General features: G+C 39.9%; 2 protein-coding genes across 3 annotated transcripts in view; one reads left to right on the top strand and one right to left on the bottom strand.

Annotated features, from left to right (window-relative positions):
- Nucleotides 1–23,121, top strand: part of ube2h (ubiquitin-conjugating enzyme E2H (UBC8 homolog, yeast)) — a 28,806-nt gene extending 5,685 nt beyond the window's left edge. Inside the window, exons 2-7 of the mRNA XM_088346724.1 lie at nucleotides 14,523–14,599; nucleotides 14,803–14,877; nucleotides 14,950–14,989; nucleotides 18,731–18,783; nucleotides 20,481–20,609; nucleotides 20,686–23,121. Coding sequence (XP_088202850.1) covers nucleotides 14,523–14,599; nucleotides 14,803–14,877; nucleotides 14,950–14,989; nucleotides 18,731–18,783; nucleotides 20,481–20,609; nucleotides 20,686–20,810 — 499 coding nt within the window. The 3' untranslated portion in view covers nucleotides 20,811–23,121. The remainder of the gene's footprint in view (nucleotides 1–14,522; nucleotides 14,600–14,802; nucleotides 14,878–14,949; nucleotides 14,990–18,730; nucleotides 18,784–20,480; nucleotides 20,610–20,685) is intronic.
- A 1,877-nt stretch (nucleotides 23,122–24,998) lies between these two features.
- The window catches only part of arhgef15b (Rho guanine nucleotide exchange factor 15b), a 30,748-nt gene continuing 28,255 nt past the window's right edge, over nucleotides 24,999–27,491 (bottom strand). For both annotated transcript variants that reach the window (XM_088348046.1, XM_088348047.1), the window contains exon 16: nucleotides 24,999–25,293. In XM_088348046.1, the coding sequence (XP_088204172.1) occupies nucleotides 25,130–25,293 (164 nt within the window). In that variant the 3' untranslated portion in view covers nucleotides 24,999–25,129. The remainder of the gene's footprint in view (nucleotides 25,294–27,491) is intronic.

The raw sequence follows: 27,491 nt of genomic DNA on the forward strand, positions 1-27,491 counted from the left end.
CAGAAGCCCATCTGAAAGGTTTTCAGATGTTTTGTATTTATAGCGCATTTGTTGTGGAAAAGAGTAGCTTGCGGGTTTCCACATTGGCCTGCACATGTGAGGAACTTGGCGATTCAAGTTCCAAAATTATCAAACATGTTTGCTACCAGGCACTTATGGCGGTGTGTCGGTTTCTCCCAAAAAGTGCCCCTCCACACCTGACGCTTAAAAACAAAATCCCGAACGCCAGTGGCTTCCCTTTTGGGTGGCGCCTGTCGTGCATAGGGCTTAACCATGCCATCTTTTTTTCTACAGCATTCCCTTTACTTCCGTAACCAAACCCAGAAATGAATTCATGCTATGGTTATATTTTGCCACAGCAGCCCCCGAGGAGCAGAGGAATCTTAAGCTAGCACTGTGAGGGAATATCCTTGATAATCAAAAATGGAGTTGGGAGTTGGCGTGTTGTCCAGACAAATTGAAATGCGCAGCTTTGTGTCAAACACTGGTTTAAACAAGGCCTGCCATGTCATTTGCTAGTATTCCAAACATTTATCATCTTGATTCCATTTTAAAAAGATGCTCATGGTGTACTCTTTATAGCTAAATGTGTTTTTTTATAATTGACAATCTATTTTTTAGTCTCTTGTAACCCATTGATTTTATGTTTTTGTAAGTAGGGGATTAGTGCTGGGATGTTAACTTTTATAAATTACAAACTTTCCTCCTTACATTTCGTTCCTAGTATGAGTTGATGTTACTTATTCTGTATGTTTGCCATGACAGTATCTGCACTTACTCATCTAGGGATGCACAATAACTTAATTTTCCTTTTGATTTTGATAAAATCTTGCTCCTAGAGAACAATCCTGATAACTTCACCCACATGCTATATTTGGAAAAAAAGTAACAAAACAAAAGCGTACTTTAATTTTGTCTTAACTTTTGTTTTAAACTACAGTAGCATACAGCGCCGGTCAACATGTCTCTGAAAAGAAGTATTAGAGGTACTAGAGCAGGGGTGTGAAACTCATTTTCATCGAGGGCTGCTTCAACTGAATGGGTTTACTCACAGGGCCAGATGCAAGTTATAAATGTAACTAAATATAATTTGTATGTAAGATAAATAACTACTCCTTCATGTAAAGTAACTATAATTTGATCAAATATTCAAGTCACCAGCATTACAGTTGCATTGAAAAAATGTTACTGCACACTTGTAATTTATTATACATTAAATACAGTGATACCTCTACATATGAGTTACTCAGGCAACAGAAAATTTAGCTACAAGATGTCTTTCGAACCAAAATAAAGTTTTGAGAATTTCCAAATGTTACAAATGCAGATCAGGGCTTTAAAGTCATTTTCTTATCAACTTATTTATCTTAGTACTGTGTTTTTGTGCTCAATTGCTATTTAAATTTGTTTTGGTAATCAAGAAGCTGTATTGTGTGTTATTTAGGGTTGATTTTGATGATTTTTGGAGGCCGGGAACAAATTACTTGGCTTTTAGTTATTTTTACTACAAAAATCTGTTCGAGATACAAGCAATTCTTGATACATTTTATGATAACTTTTCATCCAAATTCCACTCATTGGCAATGATAGAGAAATTCTGGCGTGTAGTGGTGCTAAGCTGTCACTTAATAGATACTGCATGTGTAATGTAAATGTAGTTTTAGATCAAAGCACTCTTGACCCATTTATTCTTCGACTCTCAGATATTTTAAGCTCTCATAGGCCCCTTACAATCAGGTAGAAAGTCACATTTGGCCCCCGGGCGACAAGTTTGACACGTGTGGACTAGATCTTGACTCATTCGATACTTTGTCAATTCATTATGTACATATATTATTTATGAATTTATGTCAGTGACTCATTGCTATAGAAGTAAGAACTATCAGTAAAGTAACAAAAAGTTCATTAATTTGCAGACTGCTAGGATCTGTCAATCTTAAGCAATTAGCGGACAGGAGCTGTCAATCTTAAAGTCAAGCATTGAAACACAAACTCACATGCAGGACTGTGAAAAAACGTTCTCTAAATAAAATAAGACTCTCTATTCTCTGAAGCCCATACTATCACAACAGTGCGCTACAATACAGGGTCATCCTCAGCTGTGGCTGTACAATGACACAAAGTGCTGTGCTGTCCGATGCCACGCAAAAGAGCTAGAGACAACCAATTTGTGCTACTCCATACTACAGTGATACCTCTCCATAGGAGTTTAATTCGTTCCCAAATTGTGGTCATAGCTCAAACGCGTACAACGGTACTAGAAATTGGGTTTTGTTTTTGGTGTCAGGTCTGCGGGGACACTTTTGTAGGAAAACCGCTCGGCACTAATGGCTTCGAGTATTAAACATTTTTGACCATTTTGGAGCTCAGTCGTTAACAACTAAAGTGTGAGGGGAACAGGGAAACGGCAATCTGATGCATGCACTCTAAATGCAAAACAGTGACGTCTTTGACTGGAATGTCCTTTAATCCTCAAGGAACAATGACAGGCAAATCCCGCGGGAACCACCAATGACAACAGCACTGGCGCTGTCAAAAGGTTCACATTTTGCGCCCTCAAATAAACATGTTCTCATAAATTCACTGATTTATAGAAGATTATTTCTCGTTCTTGTAGCTCAAATTGCTCATATGAAGCCCCATGCACTTCTTTAATTAAGCTCCTTTGAAGAGATACCACCGCAGTATGAAGTAACGCGCCATGACCCGCTTTAAGTCTGTCGCACAACTTGCTCTGAGTAAATAGGTGCGGCATTGTCTTTGTGAGGTTTATTGTCACTTAATAAGGGGAATTTGAACCATTAATACGGGGAGCAATTGGCTGAGGTTGACTTGTATGAAATCAAATAACTGTTGATGATATGTGAGCACCTACAAAACACTTAATAATAATAGTAATAATAATTAGAGTTACTGTGACTTGAAATGAACATACACACAACGATTTTACACTACTTGTTTTTTTGCCTTTAGAAGTTTGCATGCGCAAACTAAAACAAGCTGATGCTGGCAGTGAGCAGTCACGAGCAGTCTCTAGTGGTAGCCTTTGGGAATCCTCTTGATCTGTATTTTCCGTCTTACGCTACAAGATTTTTTTTTGCAACTTGAACTTAAATTTGTGTATATATATATATATATATATATATATATATATATATATACTGTTGTGTCTAAAGGTGCTCGTATAAAAAGTTACCACTATATTTAAGAATGTTGAAATTTTAAAACGAAAAACAAAGCTGTTTTCAATACGATAAATCTCACGCTAAGTTATACACCCATCACCTGCTTACTTTTAAGCATCAAGTGGTTGTAATTTGAGCATATGTTGACCACAAAGGACTTAAGCCAATGGTGAATGTGTGCTTGGGGTCTTTGGGTTGTGGAATTTGGGGGTAAAGAATGGAGCAAATCAGAAACACATCTGCTGCTCTTCTCATAACCTCTTTGTTCCTCTGAATGTGCCATAATTGTTTAAATTTGATACATTGCTGAAATCGTTAATTTTGATATTCTACAAAGTTGTTTTTTTTTTTTTTTTTTTTTTTAGTTTATAAAGCACACTTCCCGGGCCCAGTTTTAGAAAACTTAATCTATTAGTTCCCTCTTAAATAGTCAATAACCTTACAGCGGCTGAATAGAAATCGTATCCCATCTTTTAGTATCTGCCGGAAAGTCTGAAAATGTATTTTCTAGAAGTTCTGTGAAGTATAGTGATTTGTAATTCATATTCAGCACCGTGGGGACTTTTGGTCTCCAAGAAAATCAGTTACCATCATTTATTTATTTCTTGACAACCGGCGCATGTTGAGTGTCAGTGCTGCATTTTGCCCTCAAGTGTTTGGATTTTCAACATTTTAGTTAATGCACCCTTAGATACATAAATACTCACATAGATCTCTTGCACACCTCCATCCTGAGGATGAATCCCAAATAGGTGCTTTACCCACTCTCCATTTGGTCATTCAGTCCCCATTGTTGAGCTCCTGAAACCTGACATCCGGCTAGCATCAGCAGCCCCAAAGCCCTTTTTTTTGTACTCTCTGCCTCCAAGCCAAGCTGCTGGAGAAAAGAAAGGCAGTAGGCTGGTATTTTCACTCCGATGACTGAGTGATTTGACTGACACATGGTAAACATTAGTAGGTGGGAAAAGCCTCAATCTGCTGGTCTCATCTTTATTTTCACATTTCCTAACTTTGGTTTTCCTGGAGTAAATCAAAAGTTACTAGCTTTGTTCAACTAGGCGTTGATAGGTGGCCTCTTCCTTGTCGGTGCCGAATGTTGATTGTTCTCACTTCAGTATAGGATGGGAGCATGGTTTGAGAGGATTTTGACACAAGTTAGTTTTTCCCTGTTCCCTGCAGTATGAATGCTTCAAATGAGGACCTTTCACTCTGCTCCTGATATAGAAATGTTGTTCAAAGGTACCCTAGGTAAAAAAACAATGGAGTAAGTACTGAATTCAATATTGGCTACATTGTTAAATGTTATCAAAGTTGGTAATTGCACTGCCATGAAAAACTATTATTGCATTTGCTGGGACTACTTTTAATGAGTGGAAATGACCCTGTTATTTTTTCTCACAATTTTTTTGCAAAGGCAAATGCAACAAGCCCCTGAAAATGGATCCGCAACCCACTTTTGGGTCCTGATTCACCAGTAGAGAAACGCCGCTCTAGACCAGGTCAGCATGGCCTCTTTCTATGAGCTCATTAGATAGTGGGAAGTTATCCTGAGCTTTGATACTTAACTGTGCTGTGATTTGTTTAGCTTGACAGACCACACTTTATGTTGTCGTCAATCTCCTGTTGATTTAGTCAGCGCTTCAGAAGAAGAGCGACCTAGGCAGTTGTTTGATTCTGGTGGGTGGGCTTTCCTCTCTCACCGAAGGAGACAGACGTGAACTGATGCAGTGCTGTATACTCCTGCGTCTCACGTAAAGGAAGGGATAAGCCAAATCTGTTTTCAAAGAGACTGAATTTGCATGGTAATGTTTTTCTGTGAGGCATTGAGCTTTGAGAAGTTTTGGTTACAAGTATAATTGGCGGTATATTCTTTCTCCTTAAACAAAATAAATGTGATTCTGGATCCCGCAAACATGGTTTTTACATATTAACTTTGTATCCTTTGTAGATAATACATACTCATTGTCCATTTAAATAGTTTTTTTTCATTGTTGAGAGGTGTTACATGAGAGTGGATAAAACAACACCATAATGCTGTTTCTGTAATTACATATACATTATATTGATTACCGATTTTTGTTGGTGCTATCTAAAGAAACTTAATTCTATTTTCACCTTATAGATTTGGTTTCTGTGAACACTTCTGGGAAATCATTAGGTCGCAGGCTTGCAGGTACTTTAAACCCTTGTTTAACACGGTTAAAGCTAACCCTTTGCGATATGCCAAATCCGTGAAGTAGCCCCCGCGTTTTCTACAAAAGTTATTTGTGTGTTTGCATCCCTGGAAAAAAGTGTTAAAATTCTCTTGTGCATGTTTGTAACATACCTAAGATCTAACTACACAGTAAACATGTATTTAGAAGTCTTACTTTTAAATAAGGGTTGGGCACTTTTTAAACAGCGCATTCATGTATTTCACTTTTAGAGGGGGTTTAGTAACAAGTTGCATTTTCAGCTACTTGAGTAAACTTTGGGACAATTTGTACTTCTAGGAGTATTTTAAATCACTATACTTTTTTTCTATTACTTGAGTAGATTTGTGATGAAGAAACTATACTCCTTACTACACTAGGCTACATTAAACCAGTACAGTGGAACCTCTGTTTTCGAACAAATCGGTTCTCGACCAAAAATGTAGAGAAATTCTTGCTTCACTTTTTGTTACAAAAATCGGAGTTCGAACGCCGGTACGCTAGGGTGCGATGCTGAGCGGCGTACGGGTGTAGATTGCCACCACCCCTCGTAAAGAACTGTTGTCACGTGAGCGCGCACTCCTTTTTGCTTTCGTTTTTAATATCGTTGAACGGAGTGTTTTAACCCCTAATTATGCCTCCGAAGAATGTAGCAAGCAGCAAAGTTGCTACAGGTGAAAAAAGAAGGGTAGTGCGTACAACTATTGCATTTAAGAAATAAATAATAGCAAAATATGAAGGAGGTGTGCAAGTTTCCCTTCTTTCGAGGGAATAGAGCATGGCTTCTGCAGACCTTCACAAAGGTAAGAAATCCTATTCATAATTGTTTTCTTTATCCTTTAACCGCTCACCACTTTTTGTGGAGACCCGGGTGCTAAATGACGTGTAAACGACCTGATTTTTTTAGTTGTACACGTTCATGTTAGCGCAATCTTTCGTACGGAAAGAGCGTACGCAAACGTACGATTAGCCTTGGTTAGCTTCATGTTTACGTTCATGGTAAGCATTCAGGGTGTTGGAACGGATTAAAATGATTTTACATGACTTTTAATGGGAAAAACGATTTTCGGTGATCGAACAAATCGGTTTTCGAACAGGGTTCTGGAACGGATTATGGTCGAGAACCGAGGTTCCACTGTACTTAAATCCCCTCCACGTGAGTACTTGTCTGTTTTTTTTCCAATAGACCTTATTTCTTTATTAAGATGACCAGTGACCCAAAATGACCACAAGGTGTCCCTTGTGAGCAGTTAAGTACGTTTAGTTATTTTTCTATTGTACTGTATGCCTAGTACATATAGCTGTAGCCTCAGCCATTTTATGTATATGTGTATATATATATACATACATAAAAAATCATTGTTTTTAATTATTATTTTTACTCTACAGAAGGTCCACCCAAACAAACCTCAGTACACAGCCTTACAATTACAGACTTGGAATTTATTGTTGATTGGATTGACTTTGATGATTTGATGATCTGATTGAATGGTTATAGATAATTATTTGGATGACTGTTTTTTACTTCTAACAATTTTTGTTCCACTAAAAGAGTATTTCTTTGAAATTCAATGATTTAAAAATGTCGCCGCCAGTTACAGTGCGACGGCAGCCAGCTCCAGTGGACTCTCTCAGCATGGAGCAAAGAGATATGCATGTGACTGCTTGTGTTCTTATCCGTGTAAAAACGCTGCTAACTATGTATAACAAAAGCAGTTATGCAACACATATTGTTCACAATAAGATATTACACATATTTTGTTCAATGGCTTGCAACCCTTCTATTTAGTATATCTGATAATGTTCGGTTGATACTGATTAACTGAAAGTCAGGTGATCAGGCCCAAGTTTTTCTCTCAGCACAATTTCATGTATTAGTGTTTTAATCGACTTAATTTACACCCAACAAATATTTCTTGAAAGATCCAGAAAGGGCAACTGCAGTTAGTGTATGGTTGAGAAAATGTTTGTTCAGGGTTGGATAGGATGATAGACACTGACATCGGTCTGCCACTGACTACCATGGCTTATGTCTGAATCTGTGAGCCTAAAAAATAGTTCCAAATTTTTAGGCCAAATGCAAATCTCCCACATCACAATTATTATTCCACCCACCCATCTATTATTTTCCGCTTATCTGGGGTGGATTGAGGGGGCAGCGGCCTTAACAGGGAATCCCAGACGCCCCTATTCCCAGCCACTTCCTCCAGCTCATCCGACGGGATCTCGAGGCGTTCCCAGGCCAGCCTAGAGACATAGTCTCTCCAGCGTGTCCTGTGTCGTCTCCGGGGCCTCCTGTCGGTGGGACATGTCCGGAACACCACCCGAGGGAGGCATCTAGGAGGTATCCTTATCAGAACCCCGAGTCACCTCAACTGACTCCTTTCAATGCGGAGAAGCAGTGGCTCTACATAGTCTTTCCCGAATGACTGAGCTTCTCACCTTATCCCTAAGAGAGAGCCCAGCCACCCTGCGTGGGAAACTCATTCCAGCCACTTGTATCCGGGATCGTGTTCTTTCGGTCATAAACAACAGTTCATGACCATAGGTGAGGGTAGGAACGTGGATCGACCGGTAGATCGAGAGCTTTGCCTTTAGGCTCAGCTCCCTCTTCACCACGACAGACCGGTACAGGGTCCGCATGACGGCAGATGCTGCACCGACCCGTCTGTCGATCTCTTGTTCCCACCTACCCTCACTCGTGAACAAGATTCCAAGATACTTGAACTCCTCCACTTGGAGTAGGAGCTCATCACCAACCCAGAGGGAGCATGGCACCCTTTTCGGGCTGAGTACCATGGTCCCGGACTTAGAGGTGCTGATTCTCATCCCGACCGCTTTATACTCGGCTGTGAATCGCTCCAGTGAGAGATGAAGATCACGGCCTGAGGAAGCCAACAGAACCACATCATCTGCAAAAAGCAGTGATGCAATGATGAGTGAGGCCTTCCTCGGCAAGGCTGTGCCTAGAAATTCCGTCTATAAAAGTTATGAACAGAATCGGTGACAAAGGGCAGCCCTGGCGGAGTCAAACTCCTACTGGAAACTAATCCAACTCACTGCTGGCAATGCGGCCCAGACTCTGGCACCGGGCATACAGGGACCGCACAAGATAAGACTGTACGGTTCCCCATACTCCGAACACAAAACACGTGTAGACCCGATAGGCACGCTCAAGGACCCTGCAGAGGGTGTAGAGCTGGTCCAGTGATCCACGGCCGGGACGAAACCCATTATTATTATTAAGAATTAATAACTGGATGAAAACGATCTTTAAAAACAGCTTTGTAATTATTCAGAAGAATAACAGCTTCTTCTAGCCCACTCTTGTGTCTTTTAAAAATGACTTTTTTTACTGCAGTGTAAAGTCTGATTTATTTTGGAATGTGTGATTCTCATCCATTGGACCAAATAATAAAATACTGCAATTTGGGCTTCAAGAGAAGATGTCTGTCACTACTTTTTGCATTGTCTTTTTTTATTTTTCTGTTAGCTGTTTCTGATCAGAGAACATAGATCATAGCTGCATTGCTCCCTGCACTTGCTCTGTCACAATTTCATTCTTGCATCTTCACAGCCTGCAGCTTTGTTGGCTGACCTTATTTTTCAAATTTTTACTTATCCTGTTTTTGGACTGCAGTCTAATAGCTTCATTTTCCATTTCACTTAAATAGCATTTGAAATGGTTGGCTGGAGACATATGAGCTGCAATGTTGATCTTTGTTCTTGAATTGCTCTGGGAACAAAAAGGCAAGCGGTCTTTAGATGTGATTTCAAGGTTCTCTTAGTATTATACAAAATCATACATGGACTTGCTCCCTCTTATCTTTCAGATCTGATTTCCCCCTATGTCTGTGTAATACAGTGTAATAATCTGTGAAGCCCTTTGAGACTCTTCGTGTTTTAGGGCTATACAAATAAAAATGACTTGTCTTGAAAAGAAATGAAATGAAATGATCTGCATTTATATAGCGCTTTTCAAGTCAATGACTTCCCAAAGCGCTTTACATCGTGCTTCACATTTCCCAATAGCGGCCGTGATCTGTGCAGCCATGTAAGGCGCTAACCTGCTTATTGGGGGTATTGGGGGCTCAGTGTCTTACCCAAGGACACTTCGACAAGTAACACGGACAAGCCGGGATTCGAACTGGGATCCCTTAATCCTAAAACGATCGCTCTACCTCCTGAGCCACTGCCGCCCCTTGACTTTTGTTGCTCACTAAACTTTTATCTGCTGCATTAGAAGCATGACTATGACTTCCATTCTGTGTCAGCTGGTTGTTACATTCAGATTCCATGTCATTTAGTCATTGATGTCAAAACTAGTGTGATCGAAATGTGCTATACATGATTTGACACTACAGTAAACTATTGTGTTCCTTACTTGAAAAAAACAAATGCTATATTTTGGATGTGGTTTACAAAAAATATAATACTGTATGTCTTTTTGACACAATGCCTGACTACCATACTTGGAAATATGTTTGTCAGGACTCAGGATGTGCTATTTTTAAGGATGGAAAATAACACATTTACACCGCAAGCATAAACACTTTTTGCAGCATATTTATGCCCCTGACGGAACAAGTAAAGCTATGGGCAGGGATAAATACTTGTAGTATATTACTGTTTTATTTTGTTTTTGTATTATTTCTTGTAACTGGTTAATTGGGGTGTGAGTGTAAAATAATGACGATATCCAGATTATGATTACCTATCTAATCCAAGGTAAGGTTGTAGGTCATAAAGACAAAGAGCTTTGACTCATGCTCGTGTCTCAAATCAACGTCTGGATTCTGCAGGACTTAAGTCAAGTAATCAACAGCTGTTTCAAAGAAGTTTATTCAAAGATTTTATGACAATTACAGAAACAAGACAAAAAACAGAATTTATTCTCGGTCTGTGAAATACAGAATGAGCTCTGTGTGTGCTTGTGACAAGGGAGGTGACAACATGGCTTACCATAGTTTATATACAAGAGAGAGAAAGAGAGGCCATGTCTGAAAAGGATTAAATGAAGGGGCGGTATTGATCTGAACAAAACCTGGGTTAGTGGAAAACTATATAACTTGGAACATACCAAGAAATAAATACTTTATTCAAAACCAATGCATAGTCATAAGACAGACCTGGGCACTCCGGTCCTTGAGGGCAGCATGCCCCGCATGATTTTTGAGTTTGTTGTTCTTCAACTCAGGCGATCCAAATTATCGGCTCGTAACCAAGCTGACAGGAGCTTGGAATCGCCTGTACTGGAGTAGAGAAACCTCAAAAACCTGACCAGACATGCGCCCCTCAAGTACCAGAGTGCCCAGGTCTGTCACACGATGTATTTATTACAAGTATGCAATGACAGTGCCCAACCAATATTACCTCTAAGCTTCCACGGGTCTAAGCATTCAAATAAAGTCTGCATCTCGTGGAACAACTTTGAGCAACATCAATTCTGCGTGTGGCAAACAAATCATTGTCAAACATTAGATCCAGTTTGTTTTTACATATTAATAAATTGGCTAATGTACTATTTGAAAAGTTGCACATCCCACTAAGATTATTTTTTTTTGACAACCTTTACAATGAGATTACCATTTTTAAGAAAAGTATCTTTTGTTACATAATACTAACATTTTGTGGATTTATCTAGTATGTTGCACAATACGTAACTATTTAAGTCCACTTTTTTAGTAGAATTAGTGTTGTAAAAATGATTGACTTGATATATTGGCAAATTATTTGAATGCAACACCAGCTATTTCAGCAACCTACAATCCAAGAAAAAGAGAATATTTTTCTTGGAAATGTGAACAGTCAGACTCCTGTGACGTTTGGCAGCAAAACAGATAGTAATAAATGTTGAGTTGTTTTATACCCATGGTCAATCGGAAAGGAATATGTTTAACACACTGTGCAAAGGCACAAAACTTACTGTAAGTTATGTACACGATGCATGCACCAGTTTAACAGGGGGGACCATCTCCTCTCCACTATTACCCATGCCTGACCATTCCCCATACTCCCACCCTCCTATCACCAGTTTCACCTTACATGCCTCTTTACTTCCGTTTACTCAATCTCATGTTGATATTGACTTCAAAATACTGCGCTTAAAACACACCGCCGAGAGAACTTTGGTTGTTTTTACCCACCGGCACTGTAATTCTGGCTACATTTGCCAGGGAATACATTTTGAAATTTTAAATCCCTGATTTTTTTGCGCTGGATAGATTTTCTTGTGCTCTAAGGAGGTCTGTGCTAGCTTAGAGGGGACTTTGTCCCCAAACAAAACAAAAATATTTTACAAAATACCAGACTTATATTTTTATTATTATTATCATCAAAAGCAATCCTGCTAATCCAAAACAAACCTCACCTGATGCAGTGTTCATTTTACCTCTGAAAAGTGATGGGTCCCGGGGACTCGCATGCTCAAAAATCTATGGGTACCAACAGAGATCTATGGGTCCCTAAAATTTAGTGTTGTAATTGTATTGTAAATCGGCGAGAAATATATAATATATATCTATATATTCATTCAGTTTTAATCATCACAGTTAATTGGTAATACAAAGCAGTTATCACTTTAGATTTTTCAGTTCACAATATTGTAATTTATACAAAATAATATTGCTGAAATATTAGTCTATATATTCATGCAGTTTTAATCATCACAGTTAATTGGTAATACAAAGCAGTTATCACTTATTTTTCAGTTCATATATTCTTCGTGGTTTGCTGTCACGCCACAGTCGTATTGCCTTCTCAAGGTCCACTACATTATCATCATCCTCATAGCGTAACTAGGAATAAAATTAAGTCAATTTTGGCAGAAAAGTCCTTATCTTGCTTAGTAGTATTATTTTGTTTATTTTCTTTCCTCGAGTCGTTCGCTTCAACATACGTGTTTTCCTAGCCTCTCGTGTTTTCCTAGCGATCTTCCGTAGAATTTCTCCGCCGTTTTTTTCGTGCCGGAATTATTGCCTTTGTTATCACTTACCATTATGTTTTGACTTATTACTGACACTGAATAAATGACCAATTTTGTGTTGATTTTCACCTTAAATCGACGACAACCACCACAACAATGACGTAATCTCGAAGAAACGAGATCTCTTTTGCTGAGATCGGCGTGCAGACGAAAACTCGAACCGCGAGACCAAAACAACAATGGCGGATCTGCCTGACGAAAAGTTTGGAGTGGGGTAAATCTTTGTTAAAAATAAAAGTCATCGGGTAATAATGACAATTTTGTGTCGAAAAAGTTGATTTGACACTATGCGTCCCCAGCAAAAATGATGCGTCTAGGACACAGGGACGCGGGCAAACGAGAACACTGCCTGATGTCAGCATTTTAGTAGAATCTTTTTTGTACTCATCAAGGTTTGGACAAAGGTTTTTACACTTTGGTAAAGGATGCTTCTACAGCACAGTACAAATAAGGCTAACCAAAAAAAAAACCTTATCACTGCGAAAGTTCTATGATCCCTACGATAATGTTTGGTCAGATGACTGTTAGAACTGTTGAGCAAGTCCCACTGAGAGGAGAAACCGCATAACCTGCCACACAGCTATCCCTCACGTTATCGTTCCATCCCCCAAATTTGTGAAATCATCCATACATGACTAATCTTACAACTAGCAGAGCGTTACCGGCTAAACATGTTATAATCTCTTGACATGCTTCGAAAGTCACAGCCTGGCATCTCCACCCAGGCCAAGTGACAAGGTGGATCAGGCCAGGGATTCTGCTCGCTTTGACCAAAGCTTAAAATAACCCCTCAGTTTGATCTGACACTTTGAGAGGAGGAAGGGGCAGGGGGGTTTGCGCTTAATGCTAATGGGATACACACTCAACCAAGTTGGACTAGCCAGCTGCTACTGTGTGTGCTGCTATAGGGTTATTGTGCCCTGGCTGGTAAATACCTTTATCAAGTCGCTGAATAAACTACTATGGATTGGATGATCAGGATGGAATTTACAGTGCTGTAAAAAAGTATTATCCCCTTCCTGATTTCTGTGTTTTGTGCATATTACTCACAAAGGTTTCAGATCATCAAACCAATTTTAATGTCACAAAGAGATAACCCACGAAAATACAAAATGCATTTTGTTGGCCCGATATGAAAAAAGAATTGCCCCCTGAATCGAATAGAGTTGGCGCCACCTTTAGTAGCAATAACAGAAATCAAACGTTTACTAAAATTGGTTATGAGTCTTCCACAAGAGGAATCTTGGCCCACTCTTCTTTACAAAATTGTTTCAAATTGGCCATATTGGAGGCTTTTCTGGCATAAACTGCCCGTTTAAGGTCACAACCCAGCATCTCAATTGGATTTAAATCAGACTTTGATTTGGCCACTAACAAACCTTCATTTAGCTTTTTTTGTTTTTTAGCTTATTTTTGAGCAAATACAAAATGTTCAGTTTTTGACTCGGTCCACAGAATGTTTTTCAAAGGATAATCAATATCTTTTTGTCGAATGTGAGGTGACTCTGTCCTTTTTTGACCGCAGTGGTTTTCGCTGGGGAACTCTTGCATGGATGCCATTTCTGGACTATGTCTTTCTTGGAGTGGAGTTACAAAAACTGACCTTGACTGAGGCCAGCGAGGCCTGGAGTTCATGGGATGGTTCTGAGGTTCTTCTGTGTTCCTACAGCCTTGGAAATGCCTTAGTGACCTTTTCCGGACTGATAAGATGTGTATCACCTTTTTCTAATTTCTTCTGGAATTTCTCTTGTCATGGCATGTCAATGGTGTTCTTGAGATATCATAACTTACTCTGTTGAACATATTCATTTTAAATTAATTCTTGATTCAACACAGGTGGTGGACATCAATGCTAGGTGTGGTCTGTGGAATTTACCTCAGCTAACTAAAACTGTGGTTAGTCACAGTTACTCTGTGATTTAACAATGGGACTTTTTCACATAGGGCCAGAAAGGTTCCTTACTAAACATAATCAACATTTCAAAACTGCATTTTGTTTTTCTTTGGTTTTCTCTGAGTGACATTCAAATTTTACTGTATGTTCTGATATCTTTGAGCGATAAATATGAAAAAAAACACAGAATCCAGGAAGGGGGCATATACTTAATTCACTGCACGGTAGCTGTTGATTGTGAAGTATGGTCCTTGACAGCCTATCAGTATTGAAAGCAAACATGAAGTCACCATTCTCAGTGGACTCAATGAGTTTGTGGTGAAGTTTTTTGGACCACAAGGAAGTGAGTATTTCTTTTGCCACCTAATGCATCCTTAATACATTTTTGTCCCTGAATCTAATTATACATTCACTGCAAAATGGAAGAAAAAAGGGGTTTTCTCAATTATTTAACCTTTTTTTAAATTTCATAGTCAAAGCCGCATCTTTACATGTTTAATAAAAGTTCTCTCACAGAAGACGCGCCCAATTGTTTTTTTTTTTCAGCGCCGTACGAGGGCGGCGTGTGGAAGGTGCGAGTGGATCTGCCCGACAAATATCCTTTCAAATCGCCATCAATAGGTAGTGTTGCCCGTTATGTAACTATTTTATATATTGAAAACGTTTATCTCCAGCCAATCTTTTATTCCCCAGGATTCATGAACAAGATCTTTCATCCCAACATCGATGAAGCGTGAGTATCGAAAGAGCCACTAAGCACCACATTCAACGAAAACGTTGCCGATCATGATGTTTTTCCTGGCTTTATTAATCCAGCAGTAGACAGGCCGGCTCTTCTGAAGGACGCCGTGCTACATGGTCTCGCAGGTCCTTGTCCCAACCCCATTGAAACACTTGTTTCACAGTACCAGGCACTTGCAGAGAGAAAAAAACAATAACATGGTTAACCCTGAATGCATTTAGAACAAAATGGATCAAAATTAGCTTAGATTGACCCCAAGGAATACGTAGTGTGTTCCAAATCATTCACAATATGGACAGTGTCATTTTGGCATAATAGAAGAGCAAGACAATGTTTTTCCTCATCTTGTATGCCCAATCTTAAAATTCCTGAATGCACCCAGATGTTTAAAAAAAAGTCCAAGAATACACCCAACGTTAATAACTACCAATATTTAAGCAATTTTTGCTTTCTAACAATCTGTAAAAGCGAATGTATGTTCAAAGTGATCGGGTGGGAAACAACTTTTCTATTGTACCTAAATGCTTTTGGTATTTCCGTAAAATAAAAACAAATTCTATAACGTTTTGTACCGTAAAACAGCACCAATTTAATTTCCCTTTAAACAGGATTGAAAAAAAAAGAATGATATTCATAGTCAAGGTATAGCTTAGTCTTTTGAACTTTGGGTTATCAAATAGTGTACCACCTGCAATAAAGTCTTTAAAGGCATTGAATTCATTATTCGAAACATACGGCCTGAATTGGCGTTGAGATGTCTTAATCCAATTTTTGAAAAGCCTAATAATGTGAGCACATTAACAAGATTTATATTTTTTGAACTAAAAAGATTTAGTAAGATTTATCAATTGTCTTTTAATAATTTCACCAATTTACTTTGGTTGCAATATGGCGTGACCACAATAACTGAACTTTCAAAACGGTGGTGTAGTTTCAGTCAGGCCTTTCAGAGCAGCAAGTTTCTTAGGTCCACCCACAATACACAAAGCAACTTTGGACTGAGACGCTTACTTTGAACAATGAAAAAGTGTCAATCTAATGAGAATTGGCTGTCCCACAAATGTTTTTTGCCATGGCTAAATGCTGTGCCAGGTAATGTGTATGAAGCACAATGTTTTGTCAGCAAACAATGTATATAGTTTTTGTTTTGTTAGTTTCAATTTAACTCTCCTTAAATGGGATTATAAAAGACCCTCTTTTCTTCCTATTAGGCAGAGAAAATAGTGTTCCTCCCCACGATCATGCAAATAAGTTCCAAAATATTCCACGCGCCATGGTGAGAAATTCATTTTCAAAGTAGACTGTTTGACCTCATATCACTCACAGCTGACGTCAGCAGATGACTACGAGAAGCAAAACAAACCGCGCGTCCCGTTGAGAAACAGACAGCGATTTTAGTTATCAGCGAATGCATAGAGCTAATTTCAGATTGGGAGAATTGGAACTTTACTTACTGCGTTGCTAGGGGACTTTTTTATCCAAGTTGATCATCAAAGGGTAAGTTTACCCTACATTGTGTACAGCGTGCGTTCCTTTTTGACTTTGCCTCATATTAGGTATATGATTGTGACTTTTCCTCTTGTGCTGCCGCTTGTCTTTTCCATTATCATAATATTGTTTAGACAACTCCCCCTTAGCGTGCGGGCTCCTGAAGGCCTCCAGTTTTGTCTGGTCTAAGTTAGCCCCATTAGCTGTCGGCTAGCTGGCCAGCCTCTCGTGGTCATTGTTTTTTATTGCGGCTGGGTTCATGTTTTTTGCTTTTCCAGGGCTCGCAGTTACCCTGGCTGCTTACTTTATGTTTTCAGTCAGCCTGCCTCCCGTTTTTTTCCGCCGATCGATCCCGGTTCATCATCTATAGCAGCCGTCTAGCCTGCCGTGTTCGACTGGTTTAGCCAATGTTAGTTCTGTGTGTGTTGTTTTTGCCAATTCGCCGTATTTTGGCTGCTGGCCATTTATTGTACCGTTGCTGCACCCACCTGCGACACAACGCTTGGCTATTTTCCACAAAACTAGCGGAACTTAGCTTATAACACCCAAAACATTTTCGACTAGTTAACTTGTAAACCATTAGGGTGACTGGCTAACTAGGGTGCTGAGGCGTGTTCAGGAGAGTGATCAGACATGTAGTCTCTTGATAATCGCTTGCCGCGCACTGCTGAACGTTTTGTAATCGCTCACTGTGATTGCCTTACTGATCCAAAATGGCCGACGACAGTACAATGGATTTCGTTCTACAGCTTGCTTTGAGCGAGTTGGCTGATATGAGCGACAGTTCGCATATTGACACAGTTAAGGTTATCCTAAACGCAGTGGAAGGGTCATACCTGTCTTGCATTGTTCACAAACATTACCAGGCAATGTAAGACGATATGTTACATCGCCAACAGCACTCGTCAGGGTGAGATCCTCCATCTTCTGCACTGTCGACGCCATGTTGGAAATCAAAGTAAGCGGTCTTTCTCCCGTGATTACTCGGGCACGCGAGCGCTCAATAATCACTGGCCGTTCAGAAGCTAGCGATAGCTCGCGATAGCAATCACTCACTCTCCTGAACACGCTTCAGGTGTGCTTTATATGACGTCAGAGATTAGGAAGTACATAGGAAGTATTTTATTTGAGAGAGCGAAAGAGAGCAACATATTTTAAGACAAATTTCAGCAAAACGTCCAAACCCGCTCTCTAGGCAGAAGCGGATATTTCAGTGCACTTTATCTCACTGTGTGATGTTAAATGATTTGATAACATTTATAAAGTAATAATGCCAGAGCAAATCAACAAATATTTAAATAAAGCTGAAATAGGAATCGGCACACATCTGATGCTATCTAGATCCACGTGAATTACCCTAAATAAATCTCAGCTGCTCTTATGAGCTTTTGTTGACATTATGTTTTAGCACCATGTATCTTTTCCTCCATCAATGTTTTAAACTGCTCAAACCTATTTCCAATTTTTTTAATGCCCAGTTGCAGAAAACAAACATAAACATGAATTATTAATATCATGTGTGGACAGAGTGGAAGAATGGGTGAAGGGTATTTGACTAAAAGAGTATGTAGTGCAGAAGTGGTGGGAAACGGAATGAGAGGAAGGCCCAATATGGGGTGAAAGTTGCTCTGGATGTGAGGTATGTTAATTAAATGCATGCAGCCGTGTGTGCTAGCAATAGATGTGAGTGGTGAAGGATAGTTAAGAATGACTGATATGGACGCATATGATGTGGAGGGGGTAAACCTGTATATGCTGTCTGGCCTCTTGGCCGATTGCTGGTTTCATGGCACAACAACTCACCCCTTGTTGTGCGGTGGGCTTAATGTTCAGTGTAAAGTTGGGAAGAGTGAAGGGAATGAATGTTTCGTCAATGTGGGTGTTTTTGACTCTAGCCACCTCCCACTAGGGGGTTATGGCTTTGGTATATTGAATGATTGATCATCTGATGGGAAAATGGTGCACCACAGAAGAAACATTCAAGTTTCTGCTTTAAAACAAAATAAATTACACTTTACAGTTTGGCTTTTCTTGAATGACCACTCAAGGTGCTTAAAATAGTGGCAGGTATGTGCTGAGTCATAATATAATTGGTTAATGCTGAGCACAACGGCAAGAAGAAAGGGTGCAACCTCCCTTCATTTGAGTGGAACTGGTTATTTCTAGGACAGTTTTGGCCTATTATACCTGCTGCGATTGAAAATAAATGGTTCTAAAAAATTTGCTGCTTTCTCCTCCATCCAGGTCAGGAACAGTGTGTTTAGATGTCATCAACCAGACGTGGACAGCCCTTTATGGTAAGTGTGGGAGTCTGTGTTAGAGGTAAGATTGGGCCTAAATAATACAGCCCGACCCGAGTCGCTGGTATACAAACCCGAAACCGCCAAAACCTGACTGATTAACTTGATTTGATAACCGAGCTTGAAAGAAACCCAAAGCTTTACTCCGGCCGTGCGTGCTTCAGCGCCAATCTGTACTGTAAGTGCAGCGCTAAAATGAACGGTTCGGCGAACAAAAGTGAAAGTGAACAAAATGGCACTGAAAAGAAAATTAAATTCTGCAGATTATAAACTGCAAATAGTGAAAGATTTGGCCAAAAAGCAGAAATTGCTATTTAAGGTCAGCAAAAACATAGTGCCAGAAAACATCCGTAAATTATTCATTTGGAAAGAGGGAAATTATAATTTAAGGGGCTGTAGTGAATTCATAATCCCAAAGGTGAGAACCACTAGGAAAAGTAGGTGCGTGTCTGTGTGTGGAGTCAAGCTTTGGAACGGATTTGCAAGACGAGATCAAACTGTGTCCATCTATTCACCTGTTCAGGTTTAGATACAAAGGAACATTCCTGGCGGAATACAGAGATGAGGAGGGTGGGGTATGAGTGGTGCGGGAGATTGGGAATAATGCGTCTAGTTAACATTGGGTTATTGTTGCTATTCTTATATGAAAACTGTTATTATTAATATCATTACATTTGTTGTTATATCATTGGTATATTTGGTGGGGAAGATGAAGGGGTAGGTAATATAAGCATTTGCTTCTTACTACCCCTTTTCGAACATATTGTAACGTTATTTTGTTATTGAGTTATTGTTTTTGTTCTGTTTTTATTTGGATGTTCGAATAAAGTTTTTTATTCATTCATTCATTCAAAGTCTGTAAAGCTTGTAAGCTATTGGCAAAAAGAAGAAATGACATCTGATGTGAGGGAGTCAAGTCATGTTTATTTGTATAGCCCTTAATCACAAAGAGTCTCAAAGGGCAGCACAGACCACAGATTATTGCAAACGACAGACGATTATCACATCATCCCCTGATCTAAAACCTACATCAGGGCAAATAGGGAGGTGGAAGGAGGAAGGCACGCGTCTTTTACCCCAACACCGGGAAGGAAAATTTCTTTGGATTTAGTGATTTGGAGTTAAACTGATAGTTTGGTAAGCATTTTCCTTATCTAAATTATTACTTGAGCAAAAGTAAGTTCATGCTGTGTAGATCCTCCACAAAGGGAAAAAGATAATAAATTAATAAATAAATATGACCAAGGAGAAGCCTGACCAGCCCGATGATTGACATTTTAAGTTCGAACCCGGCCTGACATTTGGGGCCGGGTTTGGGCCCCGGCCTAGGATCTTACCTCTACTGTGTATTCAATCTTCATTCATCTTTTGAAGCAAGGGGAGAAGTAATACCAAAAAGGTGCCGCAAGCTAGGTCAGAGGCCTAGAGCGCCCTCTTTCGCTTTAGTGTCGATATAACGCGTGAAATGATATTTTGGCAGTAAAGATTGAAAACTCAATGGTATAATTATATGTTTAGAATTTTACACGTAAGTCGCAACTGGAGTATAAGTCTCACCCATGTCTGGAATATACGGTCGTTTATTTTACTTTGAGTTAGTCTTACTCGCTGCTGTTTTGCGACATATTAGAATAGAAAGTCCAGTTCGTCTTCCTGCATGCTGACTATCTTATTTTGTTTCTCGCGCTCGCCAGATCTGACCAACATCTTCGAGTCATTCCTGCCTCAGCTGCTGGCCTACCCCAACCCCATCGACCCCTTGAACGGAGACGCGGCCGCCATGTACCTGCACCGGCCGGAAGAGTACAAGCAGAAAATCAAAGGTGAGCCGGGAAAGAAAACGACGGAAAACGGAAGGCGGGACGCATTCGTGACTTGTCTCGTCTGTGCGCGCTTCAGAGTACATCCAGAAATATGCAACAGAGGAGGCGCTAAAGGAGCAAGAGGAAGGGGCGGGCGACTCCTCATCAGAAAGCTCCATGTCGGACTTCTCCGAGGACGAGGCCCAGGACATGGAGTTGTAGTGGCGGACCGCTTCCCGCAGCCCCCACAGAGACTTTATTTCCTTTCCTAACCCACCACAAAGCAGATTTATAATATTCATATTTAAACACCATTATTTTTATTATTATTATTATAACAAGGATTTTTATGACTATCTACCCGCCTCTTCTCCCTCCTGGCATTTCTTCCACACGTTACCCCCCCTTTCTTACGAGCGTGTTCCTAAGGGGAAAAGACAGTATTTGAACAAGAGACACACAATCACGCACAGGGTACGCCGCTACACCAACGCGACCCCCGTTCTCGGACGCCGATTTTTTTTGGGGGGGGGGCGTTGTCGTCGCCAAAACGGCAACTTCACAATTTTTTTTCATTTCCTCGAATTTTCTTGTCCGCAGTGTTATTCCAAAGCAGGAGGAGAGGACACACTCTGTTTTGCGTGTGTGTGTGTGTCCCCACTCGCATTTGCATGTTTACACTTCTAAACATGGCTGTCCAAGTGCTCGGAGAGGACCGCGCAATGTGTTCCCCCCCCTCTTAGAATGCAGTAGCGCGGATCCGGCTCGCCTCGCCTCCTCTGTGCCTCGTCGACAACGAAAAAGGAAGGTGGTCAAGAGAAAAAAGAAGCACATTTGGTACTCCTCTTCCTCTATGGACAATCTACACTTACGCTAACACATAGCTAGTTCCGGGTCGCGCGTCCTTTGATAGATAGCTTTCATATGGCTTTACTCTTGACTTTTTTGGGGGGGGGGTTTTAGTGAGTTGCCGTCTGTCGTGTGATATTTGTACAGGTGTTTTTTTTTTTTTCTTGCCCATCGGAAACGAGACGCACGTGGAAAGCTGCCCCTCTGTCTCGGGTATGTTTTGCTTTTGCGGTCCATTACAAGAGGTCGGGTGTAGCGGCAGGCAGCCCGGCTTCTTTCTTTCCCCAGGTTTGGTGTTTGGTGTCAGGAGAAGCCAAAAGCTCCTTTGCAGCTTCTGACGGGTCTCTAGAACGTAGGTGACGGACACGATCGGGCCCGCCGAGGGTTTTAATCCGCTGAGAGAAGTACAAGAGAAAAATGACTTGCCATTTGAAAGACGTCTAGTGGCGCCAGCCAAAGCCAGTCCCCACTCACAAAGCAACAAGGGGTGTAATTCTTCTTTTTATTTTCTTACACTTTTCTCTTCGTGTCTCTCGATTTCTTTTCTCTTTTTCTATCTTTCTCTACCCCTCTTTTTATCCTCTCTTTTTGTCTCTTTATTTCTCCCCTGTTGTTCTCTCCTTTTCCCTCTTTATATCTGTCTTATTTTTTTCTCTCCTTGTTTGTCTTTATTTTTTTTCTCTTTCCCTCTCACTATTCCTTCTTTCTTTCTTTGCCTCTCTGTCTCTCCATTTTTTCTCATTCCTTCTCTTTTTTTCTGCGTTCACCTCTCCTCTCTTTTTGTCTTTCTCTTTTCCTCTCTCTGTCTTTGTCTCTTTCCCTCTGTCTTTCTACATCTCTCGTTTTTTCATTTTTATTTTGCATTCTCACTCTAACTTTGTTTTATTCCCTCTTTTTCTCTTGCCTTTCATCTCTCTTTTTATCTTTCTATCTCCCTTGCTCTTTCTCTTGAATCTACTGGTCCCTATGAGAGTTTTCTACCACGTGGCCTCCGAGCCTAAATGAGTATGACACCCCTGCTCTAGAAGATGCCAGAAAATGTCTTTCTCTTCTCCTTCCTCTTCATTCTCGATCCTAACCACCATACCATAATATAATGAATAATTTCTAATCCCTTCTCCTTGAAGATAGTTCTTTTGTTTTAAAAGTAATCCAGATTGGAATTCGACACTTCTTTTGTGCAGTTTTTTGCTGGATCTCTGAAATCCCGCATATATTGTCTAATGGGAGTAAGATTTAGAACAAACTAAGTGAGTTTGTAGTGTCCCTGGAAACCTGAGCGTTTCACTTGGGGTGCATTCAGGGAGCCGCCTTTGTACTTGCAGCACAGTGTTTTGGCCACTTCCCATCATGCACCTGTCCACGTGTTTCTAATTGTGCACTCGCACGCACACGTCCCCTTCCCGTTGTGTCACAAGTTTTGGACATTTCGGCAGCCTCACATACAGCATGGAATCTTTTTTAATTGGCCCAAAATGTGCGTCCTCGGTTGTGTTCACTTGCCTCACTTCTATTCCCCTTTTTAAGTTTCTTTTCTTTTTTTGGACATTGTGAAGTGGGCATGCCTGTAGAAACAAAACAAAAATGGACAAATGCTCTTCATGAATAGGCTTATAACCTCAGTGGTGTAAAAATATACTGTTATAACCTTTTTTTAATAAAACATTCAATGTGTACAAAATGACTGACTTAGTACTTATTTTTATTTTATTTTTCGATGTTTGTAATTTAACTCTTATGTGTCGAGTTTACCTAACAGGTACGTAACCAATACTGAACGTGGATTGTTTTCCCTTTCATTTTAATTCATCCAAGTGTTTAAATTGTTTACAACCCGGTTGTTGACATGACTTTGCTGTTTTAGGGCTTATTTACATACTACAATATGAGGGTAAAAATACGGCCCGCAAGCTGGATGAGGTTGGCTAAGGGTTTGAATCCAGCCCGCCATGGGAAGCATGAGAGATCAATGAGCTGCAGTTATAAGTGTCAGCTTGATGTCACCAATGCCAGGCACCACTCACAAATAACCTGGAGCTGTATCTCTTTTTGCTCTTCACTTTTTTCTCTCTCACTTGGTCTCTGCATTTTGTTTCTTTCTCTTACTCTTTATTTTTTTCTTCCATTTTTATCTTATTCTACTTCTATTCATTTTTTGATATTTGTCCCTCTTCTCTTCTGTTTCTCCCCCTTTTTCTGTCTTTTTTTTTTTACGTTTTCTTGATCTTTCTTTCTCTCACTCTTTGTCTCCCTCTCCTTGTTTCTTTCTGTTTTTCACTCTCTCTTTAATCTACTACTCTGGCCCCTGTGAGAGTGTTTTTCCACCACGTGGCCCCCGAGCTAAATGGAATATGACACCCCTGTACTACAATCATTTAAACGTATCCGTTTAGAAATGTACTGAAGTACAGATACATGTTACCGTTATTGTTCTCATCCAGCCAGCCCAAACTCCGCCTAGATGGGAAATCTCCCGTTCTTCCCGGTTAGCATACCTGTCAACCTGTACGGTTTTGCCCCACAAAGGACGTTAATTATGCATTTTAAGACGTGTACGACGTACAAGAAAATCTGTACGGAAAAACGCAAATTTGTCAATGATGGGTACCATTCGGTATACACCGACTATCACGTAACGGCAAATCATTCAAGTCAAACGAGTTCGCCACGGTAGCCTCTATCTCGGTATCGTTTCATTCGTTGCAAACGAAGCGAGCGTTTTTTCTCTACTGTGCGCATGCGTCTGCCGCCTGGGGATTTCCCATCATGCATCATTCCGATCACACGTGAAAAAGCGAAAGCAGAGCAGTAGGCCTACATTACAACATAGTTTTGAATTTTCTTTGGACACAATCATCAAGTCGCAATGGCCGACCCTGATTTAAAACGCCGTAAGTCATTCTGATCTGAAACCAAAAGGCGGGATTGTTTGAGTAAATTTGAAATGCATACAATTTCAAGTGGTAGTTGTGTAGTGAAAGGTCTGTCTCTTTTTAGAGAACCGTCTTTTTTGGCTCAACTCATTAAAGAGAGCCGTCTCTCAAACGACTCACTTGCTTTGATGCATCATATTACGAATCATTATTGTTGTATAAAGAACTTAAGAAAAAAAGGAAGTATAATGTGAGAAAATGAAAAAAGACAGGTTTGTGGTTATCCCTTTAATCAGTATATTACCAACAATAATTTGATGCAGGAAATTAATTAATAATTTGAATAAGAAAATTTATTATTCTACCTAATTATATTTTCATGTATTTTTCCCTTCTACAGTGAACCTCCAAGCTACTTAATCTTTGAACTTTTTTTATAATAAACGTCATTCATGTCGAGCAACTCAGTATCTCACAACAATTAACAATATATATGATATAACGAAACACGCGTACAATATAACATGTTAAACTACATAAATGAACACGTTTGAAAAAAAAAAATGGTCTAAGATTATTTTGTAAGGGAAAATACGACAGTTTGTAAGGGCATGGAGCCCTGGAGGTTGACAGGTATGGGTTAGTCACTCTGGCATTGGCGAATCTGATCTTGGAAAAAAGAAAGGAGTTCCCACACATCTGTTGTCTTTATATTTCTGTGCAGTTTGTTGTTTGACAATTTCACAATGGGAAACCTTCTGGTGCATCTTGAGATCTAAAAACCGATATATTGTCCATCATTGGCTGGCCATGGAACGTTCAGAGTTTCTTGTTGGCGGTTGTGACTTGGGTAGCGGCCTGGATGACTCGGTAGCGCTCCTTCAGGTTGCGCCTCCTCACATGCTCGTTGGTGATTTCGATGATGTTGCTGACCGGGAACCAACCTTTTTGTCCGTCCGACAGGCGGATGCCCTCGTACCAGCCTGCGGGAAGCGCGCAAGAAGGGCAGGCAACATGAGAAGCGCTTTTTCTTTGGGTCAAACCCGATCTCCAGACAAAAGTTAATTCTTCAGCGCATTTTATTTCTCTGTGTGACGGTTGATGATTTGATAAAATCTATTGAAAAATCAATAATACCACAGCCTGTGACCCATATCAATATAAATATACCACCTCCCTCCCGCAGTTAGTGTTGAGGCTCAAAACAAGGTGCAAGCAAAGTTCTTTTGTAAACATGCCACAAAAAACTGCAAACAAGGATTCCAATATATTCAGTGCAGACAATGCTGGGCAAGGAGAAGGAATTTGCGTGCTGTGTGTATAGCTCCGCCCATTCCTACTGCTCACTCAATCAAATTGCAGTGGCTGCTTTGCTGGAGCTTTTGAGTGTTTGCAGTTTGTTCTGTGGCTAGTCATCATAAAGTGTCTAAACAGTGAACCTAAATTGTTTAATGAGCTCCCATATAAAGAATTCTCTAGCAAGCTTCAGCCAAAATGGGTTCTGTTGGTGTGACACCTTGAATGTATACAAGGGTCAAGACTGTGCCCTATATACAGTATATATATATATATATATATATATATATATATATATATATATATATATACACCGAACCGAGCCATACCGTATATTTTAAAACAAATTTCAGCAAAAACGCCAAACCAGGTCTCCAGGCAAAAGCAAACTTTTTAGGGCATTTTATTTCACTGTGTGACGTTAGATGATTTGATCAAATTCATGAAAAAATAATGCCCGGACCTGCATCTTATATCAACAGATACTGTACACCACTTTAAACTCATGTCCTTCCAGCCGTTCCTTAAGATCATTAAGGCTTATTTTAACCTTCGTTATTTTCTTAAATAATGGTTTCAAAGGTGCAATTAGAGTTCTTTAGTAAAAATGTCCTAAAATACTGCAAACGAGGATTACAGACCTATTTAACTTCGATGCACACTCTGCTGTAATCATAACCAAGCCCACCTCTACCAAGTTTCTGGGTTTTTAACTTTGTTCTGTGGGTTTTCATCATAAAGTTTCCCAACACTGAACATATTTTGTATAGAATCTCATTTAATAATGTATCTTTTTAATGATTTACAGCCAAAACGTGGTCTGTTTTCACACCTTGACTATAAACGGTAGTCGGGATGTGCCCTTTGTATACTGGACCGAATCACTTTTACTACTGGCATTATTGTAGCCTAGATGGTAGTGTGCCGGCTTTGAGACTGGGAGGTCGCTGGTTCGCGCCTCGACCGAGACATACCTAATTGGTATAATGGCGGCGCCCTCTGGCTGCGGCTGCACCGACTCGCTACAACGGGTCAGGTGTAACGACATTTCGTTCTGTGTACATTGTTACAAAGAATGACAATACAAAGGAAATTATTATTATTATTATTATTATGTGGGCTATGCCTGCAGCAAACTTGACTGAGTTCGTAAAACTAAGAACCCTTTAGATTAATTCTGCATGATCAGAATTTTTTTCTCCAAGCCATTATTACTTGTGAAAAGAGCTATATGTGGCTCGAGAGCCACAGGTTCCCGACCCCTGCATTCGTGAATAAATTTACCCTCAGATTCCAAACGCTGCAACAGTTTTTGAGATGTTCTTAAACAGTGTTTCCCAACCTTTTTATGAAACAGGACCCTTTTCTTAATTTAAAAATATGGAGGCACATCTTCTGTCGGGAATGTTTAAAGAGGAATAACCGGCAGCAGTTTCTTGTTTTTTTTTAAGCTTAAATGGACATGTTGCCTTCATTGACAGTTCGATGTTTCTCTTATCTGTGTTCACCATGACTTAGGAGGTCATAAACAGGATTTATTTGGTGTTCTACCACATTTTTATCCTGTTTTACGAGAACAACAGCAACAAATTAATGCTTAAAATGAGCAAAAATGATCTGCCAGTGGAAAAACATTGTTTAAAACTTTTTGACTTTTTTTTGTTATAACAAGAAAATAATGTGCTAATCACTTACTTTATTTATTTATTATTTGTAGTATAATCTTAAACAGAATAAGTTATCAAATATATTATACTATCTCATGAGCAGATGACTGGTGTATCGAAAAAGAATTATCTGCTGGCACCTATTGATGTGGACAAATGTTACTGTAACTCGGATGATCACCGGAAGAACACTACCTACCTACCTACCTACCTACCTA

The sequence above is a fragment of the Urocampus carinirostris genome, chromosome 11 (genome assembly GCF_059441175.1).
Source record: "Urocampus carinirostris isolate Australia breed hairy pipefish chromosome 11, RoL_Ucar_1.0, whole genome shotgun sequence".
Classification (NCBI taxonomy): domain Eukaryota; kingdom Metazoa; phylum Chordata; class Actinopteri; order Syngnathiformes; family Syngnathidae; genus Urocampus; species Urocampus carinirostris.